Genomic DNA, 7,427 nt, shown 5'->3' with positions numbered 1-7,427 from the left:
GGGTGTCCTCACAGAGTCTGTCATACCAGGTTGGTCAATGGATAGAGGTCTGACGAACATATTCTCTCGGCCCTGCAGGTTGGGGGTTGGAGCAAGTGTGGCGTGCATTTACTGCCAAACACCGTTGCTTTTAAGCCAAAGGCTTTGGTTGAGGACCCTAATGGTCCTCCTTCCTAGGTGTGGGCGCTCAAGCCCACGTACAACCAGGATACCTACTCTCAACATTAAGCTCATGCTACATTGGCCGTCGCGTGGTGCCATCAGCCGGGTTGCCTTACCCGCTGCTTTCAGCATGGCGTGTAAGCAGAAACAAGCTACTGATGATGCATCCCTTCTTTCTCTTTCGCATGCTTTTCCTCCCCTCTCTCCCCACCCCATTAATAACTCTCTCCCTGTAGACCGAAATCGCTCTCAACTGATGTCACTGGCGTTCTGGTTGACAGTTTCTATCCAGGTTACTTGAATGAGTATCTGGAGATGTAGGCACCTCGGAATGATTGTGGTAATGTAGCACTAAGTCCCTTCCATGTCCAACCTTATTCCTTTCTTCACAATAAAGATTTCAAATAAATCAATAATGTACGGCGGCGAAGCATCAGCGTCGAACACTGATATCATGCTGTCGATAATGATGGTGATGATGATGATGGTGAACCCAACCCAAGTGACCCATTTCATTTTGTCCAGCAGGTGTAGGCGTAGGCACCCTTTTCTTTTCTCTTCAATTTTATTAAATAAGCCCTGTGGTTGTACGGCAGTGAAGCCTCGGTGTCGACACTTATGATGGTTCAGCTTTGGCGTAGCATTCAAACATTTGGTGCATTACTTCAGTTGAGTTTATCGAAAAAATACATCAATGCGAGAGGCATTTTTTCGTTTTAATATTAGCCAACCAGTAAGCTCACATTTGCTGGCTTTCTGAATCCATATCAACTGGAGCTGTACGGGGGGTTAGAAGTATGTACCTTCCGATTGGGTGCATTTCCAGGAGGAGCAAAAACTTGAGACGGCGTTTGGTAGTAGCAATGTACAACTATCTCTATGAGTACACAACATGGTGGAACAGTTCAACGCTAAATTCTACACCACTTCCTTCACCAAGAGTTGGCTTCCGCTCCGTTGTGCGATATGGCAACCTGTGTTCGTAGTATAAACCGAATCGATGGCCTATGCTGAGTCTACAAAGTCGCGCCGTGACTTGGAAAATGAGTTGGTTGTGTCGCAGAACGGAACTGAAGAATGACTGGCCAAGATGCCATCCTAACATCCAACAGAGGTTTACAAGTTGATTTACAGAGGTTATGTGGTGAAAGGCATAGAATACTTCATTTAGAAGTCTAAATTTCAGTCTTTTGGAGTTATTTTATAATTTTATCGCCCAACTTTAGAACACCTAGATGTTTCTGCTCTTCTAAAGTGTGGTGCTGACGCATTCCTCTATCATGTTTACAGGAAACCACAATTGCGATTCCATCACAGAATGTAGATTTGTAGTCCCTCCCATTCTTCAATCCAGTAAATCTGTTGGGTAGAACTTCCGCATACTCTTCTATCATTACAGGTCGACGCTGTAAAGTGGCATGAATATGGATTATTGTTCAGTGGTCTTATTTCTTCATTGTGACGTTCTTATCATGAGTTCTCATCCAGCTCGGCTCTGTAGGAACCAGTTTCAATGGGTCAGCTGTACGAAGGATGCCAGTAATTCAAGCCATGTCAGCTGGCAAGTCCATCTCAGAAGCAAGCATTTAGATGTGGACTAGAAACGTAAAAAAACCGAGTCCACCCATTTGTGAAAATTATCGGTGAGCTAAATGGTCCGTCCAACGTTCAGCAACATGTTTCAAGTTGAGCATTGTCTGTTTTGGAAGCCCTGGTAACCGCAAACCAGGATGGTATCACGCTCAAAAGTGCCTCCAGCACGTCTCAAGCATTTTGACTGCAACACATGGAGTCATATCGCAGCGACTAAGGTTACTAGAAGACTAATGAAGGAAAAATCTATGGGGGAAAATACATGGCGCTTCTGATTCGTAGTGAACCTTTTCCCCACCAATCTTACCATTCACTCACCAGAATGATCAAAATGGTTTTATTGAGGAGTGTTTCTTGTGAAGAAAACCAATTTGTAGACCGTTTGGACAACCGACAACACAGCACCCATTTTTGCTGTTGTTCTACCTATCGTTTCAGGTGTGTTTTTCACAATGACAGGCCTGCCGGGGATGGAAAACCGTTCCCGTTTGCTCATTGGCTAAACGAGTACAACGCCTCCGCACAGCGTATTCGAAGAGTGGAACCAGACGCTTCTAGTCAAGTGGTTCCGATAGTCTCGCGACGTTCGCCCATTTGGGATAATATCTTCCGGATCCATATACCCACAGGCAATCGCCCAAGTAAACAAAGAAGTTACCGTTCTTGTTTGGTATCACCAGTAGACATGTTCGAGCAGCTGGTCTCTAGACTGCCCCAGTTAGCATCTGCTGTCTCAAATTCCAAACAGCTGTACTGTCCTGCAGGCCGGAAAGGTGGTCTAAATGACCTAGCCAAACTTACTACGCATGTCCTTTGTGTACATGCAGGTAATCCGTACACGATTGCGGGATTCGAAGATCTGGTAAAGGCCAGACACGTACTACACAGAGTAAATAAAGGATTGTATTCATCACTCCATATAGACCCTCTAGCTGGAGAATGGATTAAACAGAACAGAACTCCAACAGACAGTACTTTGCTTCGATCCCCATTGGCCACGAGACACATACACCGGCCGACGGTCATATCTAAGTTAAGAAGCCAGCCGGCTTCCATTGTCGAAGGGTCACATACAAATTCAAATAATACCTCCAGACTATCAAAAATCAAAGAAGATAAACAGTTATACAGTTTGTATTTGGTGGAGAAAAAGACAAAGGGCCCAGTTGATTTCGTTCAGGTTGTGAAAACGAATAAAAGACAACTCACCGGTGATGCAGCTAGAAGGCAAAGACACAAGGAGAGACACCGACGGATAAAGCGAAAGGCGAGTGCCAGTAGAAAAACAGACATGGGGCAAACAGACATGGGCAAGGTAAGCAGTTGGATGAACGTAGATATTTTAATCCTACCTTTTTTATCCATGAATGATGCCGTAAAACTGAAGTTTACTGTTTTGCAACCGGCTTCACTTATCACCTTTAACATCCCTTTCGAAAGTGGTGGGCGTACAGTATGAAATGGGAAGAACACTAGGGACTTCAGCTCCCAGTTTTTATAGGATACCTTAATTCTAGACGTCCAGGTAATACAGCAGTGGCAAAAGGGGGATTACACCCACTGGCACATCAGTTTGGTTTTCATAGTAGACTCGACTGAATCCCTCATTTATGACATTCTTCAACTGAATGTCCTGTACAAAGGCCGCCTCATGTTTCAGTTGGTACAATATTCGAGCTATCTTTGCATATTTTCACAAAGATATCGTTCACAATTTCGAAGAGTTTTCAGCAACCTTGTTAATAGCTTCCTTCATGAAAAAGGACAACTGATCACTTTTTTGGGCAGTAAAAACTCTCCAATGTCGCAATAATACTAAATTACAAATGGGAGACCATCATGAAAGAAAACCACAACCGGTTGTGGTTTTGGAATCCAACACCTCACAGGGACAGTGGCTCGCTTCAGTGCACAACCCATACCCTGAAGTAGGTGGCCTATCTGGAAATTGGCAATATCTGAAGCACCGAGTTTTCAGGTAGTAGACATTGGTACCACTCATATTCACCAGAACCTTGATCTCAAAAGTTCAAAGCACATGTACCTATGGGACTTTCACTAAACATAACCAGCAAGTTATTATTATCAGGTGTAATAACCGCGTACTCGTCGTACAGTTTGGTCCACTGATGATTTGAAGAGGTGGGGCAGATGGCTGCGCATTGGAGCCAGGAGCTGATAAGTTAGTGCGTAAATACAGATCTCTCAGTGGACTGTCAAGTGAGGGGGGTTGTGAAGGCAGCTATGCATTGAGAGCAATAGCTTGGATGCAATCGTTGTTGAGGGCGTGACTGGTCAATGTCTCTAACCATTGATATGGCCCGTCTCGGGGTCCCCATCCAGGAAGACGGCAGTCACCAGCGCAGCTGAGTTTGCTGGTGATGGCTTTTATACTTAGCTGCCAAGTCATTGTTTGGCCTCGTCTGGCTGGTTTCCACCCATCACTTGGTTGTGAGAAAAGAACCCTTCGGGGAAGTCAGTCGACTGGCATACGCAGCATATAGCCAAGCTGGCACAACCTATGCAGTGCGATCAGTTGAGCTATTGAGGCTGGGTTATTTCTTCCGAATAATATTAGACGTACTTCAGCATTGCTGATCCGGTGTTCCAATCAAACTCGGGCAATGCTCCGAAGACAAACATTAAGAGTCTTTCGACGTCCTCGGTGCTCAGCGGCCAGATTTCTGATCCGTCTAGTAATATGGAGTGCATTGTTGCAGTGGAATAAGAATAAAGAAAGCGTCCAACATCAACGTTTCTACGCACAGCATTCATGGCGGTGTTGTTAAGATCAGAATCGGAAAGTGTGTGCAGCCGGTAACAGGTGAGCACAATTTGATGAATTCAGTATCTTTCGGTTGCATCTTTTGTGCACCCAATAAAATCAAGGTTGATTCCTTTTGATGGTGTTTTTAAGAATAGACATGTCAGTAAAACTATGGAGTATTGCAGTCATTGCGCATGGCTTTTTTAATGAGAAAGTTAAACCTAACCACCGAATGACCTCACACCATCCACTGTTGCTCGGACACTGAATTCAAAAGTTGTCACTTATGGAACAGTTCTCAGTGCTACCGCTTTTACGCTTAGTGCTCAGTATTGCTGGACGTTGGCTCCGAAACTGAAGCCGAACGACGTGGCAGTTTTTAAACTGGATGAAGTGTGGAACTCAGTTTTTTTTAACTGGAGTCTGGGTAGCCTTCCTTGCATGTGTTTGGTGGCAGTCGATCATCCCTAATGGACCGCCGGCCAGAAAAATTACGTTGTTCAGTTGATTCGAGGATAAATGAGTGACATCCAGAAGGTTCGCAGTTTTTCTGCCGTAGACACGACGTAAACAATTCTTCAGGAGACGGATACAGGCATCGGAGTTGCCAACGGGAAACAGAGTGTTGCGAAACAAGCACTAGAAGGACGATGCAAGTCCTGTGTTGAATGAAAGGCAAAGGCTATATTTCGACCAAATTGGTTTCTAAGTTTAGTTCACCACGGTGAATTCAGCAAAGTCATCAAGCTTAATTTTGAGGAAGGTATGTAATTTCTCGTAAAGTTCTCGGAGTCAGCTGATCACTTGTATTAAGACATCGTCTGATGATGCTATGCAGTTATGAGAACCACCATCAGACACTGTTGACTTGATTCCGCTCTATTTTGTTATTCTGCTTACCTACTCGCTCAAAACCACTTGTTTTACAAAAAGACACTACCCATGGAAAGTGTTCTTTTCTGAGGAAGAAAGGATGTATGATACAGTTAACGACAGTAGAAAACACTTTCGACGATACGAGGTTCGGTCACACCGTGACCATCATAAGAAACGATTACACCTTCGACGTTGGCACTTCAGTACCTTACAATAGTAGAGGGCTTATTTTGAAAGCTCCAAGCTTTGCTCTTGGTGTAACGTAATTACCGTCATTATGCGAAAACGTAAGTGAATCGTAACCCATGCATTTTATAATAAAAAATCATAAGATATGTGGTATGAACCGGACTTATCTCTCCCTCTTTTCTTTATCTACCCCAGGAGAACCTACAACAAAGTGCACTCGTAGGCCCAAAGGTGTACCGCGATGACCAGCGCACAAGTTACAGTAGAATCAAACGATGGAGCTCACATACTTTCTCGGACCTTCGCAGCTTACTGGAGTCAGTGTGCTTGCATCAGAATTCCTACTGTCGTGCCTGCTTGGCCGGACCCTTCGAAATCTCCGATCTATTGGATGAACATATTCATAGAGAACATGCCACCTCCCTCCACGCCCAGCTAATTCATCTGAGAAAAACGGAAGCATTTTCTGGATTGGTGGATCCTATGCGGACATGTTTTCAGTGCTACTCCGTGCTGATAGATCACTGTGCTCTACAGGTTAGTGCGGTGGCCCCTCAGACAATGGTCTCACCTTATGGAAAGCTGCTTGTACCAATCATGAAAAGAATCCATGAAATGAAGTTTACAGTCCTAAAAGCAGTTACACTTAATTATCGGTTTGGTTGTTGGCACATCGGTGATTCGTCAGTGGTGTCATGGCTGCCATGCTTCCGGCTTCATTAGGTTGGACACAGCTGTGATCAGTTCAGTTGTCTGCTAGGTGGTTTCAATATGTGTGAGTTCCTCCCTGGCTGAAAAAGGACTCGCTTAATCTGCAGCACTTTCACCGACAACTATTAGTGAGTCCAGTCCAATCCTGGCGATGTAATTTACCCAAGCTATGTAGTGAGCCAATGAACAAAGAGCTGTTCAACGCCGATAACAAAGTGCGGCATGGTGAGGCAATGAATATGTGTGAATGTCATGAGGATGAAAGGGTTCCCGAATTTGACATACTGTGTGAATTTAGTGTTTTTCATGTGAATATATCCCATTACACTACACTCTAGAAAAGCCTCTGACTGCGTACTTAAGATTAGACACATTTTTAGACTCCTTTTGGCATGAAATAGCTGTTGGAAAAATTTGGCCAAAGGTGTATGAATCTCCTACATGTATGGACAAATCAGATCCCTCTAAATCTGGCAGGCATAACTTGGAATTATGATTGTCCCTTGATGACAGACAGTGGTAGCAGCACGGACTCAGTTACTTCCTAAATTCGCCAGTTTAAGAAACCAGTTCTGGGACATTGCACCTGTAGGAAGCTCATATCGTGAACAGCTGCCCCTTCCCCTCATTTACACAATGTGGCATTTCTAGCGTATCAATTTGGAATATGCATCAAGTGGGAATGCTTGCAATTTTCAACGAACCTGTAATTAATTCTCCTTATTTGGAAATATAAACAAACAGAAATTAATGCGTGTGCCCAACTAAGTGTGTGAGTAAGCCACGCGGAGTTTGTGTTGAGTAAAAACCACTCGTTGTCTGTCACATTAGCACATGTTCGTCGAACGTTAGGCATAATGCTGGGAGTGTATGTGACGTTAGTCTTGTTCAACACAACCCTTGAGCCCAATATGGACTCCGATTGTGTGAGATAACTTCAGTCGAATGTCCAACGGACTAGAATATCGCCTATATTTGAAACCACTTGTCTGAATACAAATAAGTGGCAAAGATAACACACGGTTTAGACACAATATTGCACGAAACTTTGAGTACGTTTCGAATTTTTTCCAGGCGGAAGTCGTAACTCACGATTACTTCACTGGCAATTTTTCTAATAAATAAATAA

At 44.0% G+C, this 7,427-nt stretch overlaps 1 protein-coding gene across 1 annotated transcript in view; it reads left to right on the top strand.

Moving 5' to 3' along the window:
• Positions 1-7,427, top strand: part of T265_09118 (hypothetical protein) — a gene marked incomplete at both ends in the record, with an annotated part of 18,624 nt that overhangs the window by 5,999 nt on the left and 5,198 nt on the right. Inside the window, 2 exons of the mRNA XM_009175109.1 lie at positions 2,194-3,070; positions 5,783-6,124. Of these exons, the coding sequence (XP_009173373.1) occupies positions 2,194-3,070; positions 5,783-6,124 (1,219 nt within the window). The remainder of the gene's footprint in view (positions 1-2,193; positions 3,071-5,782; positions 6,125-7,427) is intronic.

This window comes from Opisthorchis viverrini (assembly GCF_000715545.1).
Source record: "Opisthorchis viverrini unplaced genomic scaffold opera_v5_257, whole genome shotgun sequence".
In the NCBI taxonomy this organism is placed as follows: Eukaryota; Metazoa; Platyhelminthes; class Trematoda; order Opisthorchiida; family Opisthorchiidae; genus Opisthorchis; species Opisthorchis viverrini.
This window is presented reverse-complemented; position numbering and strand designations above follow the sequence as displayed.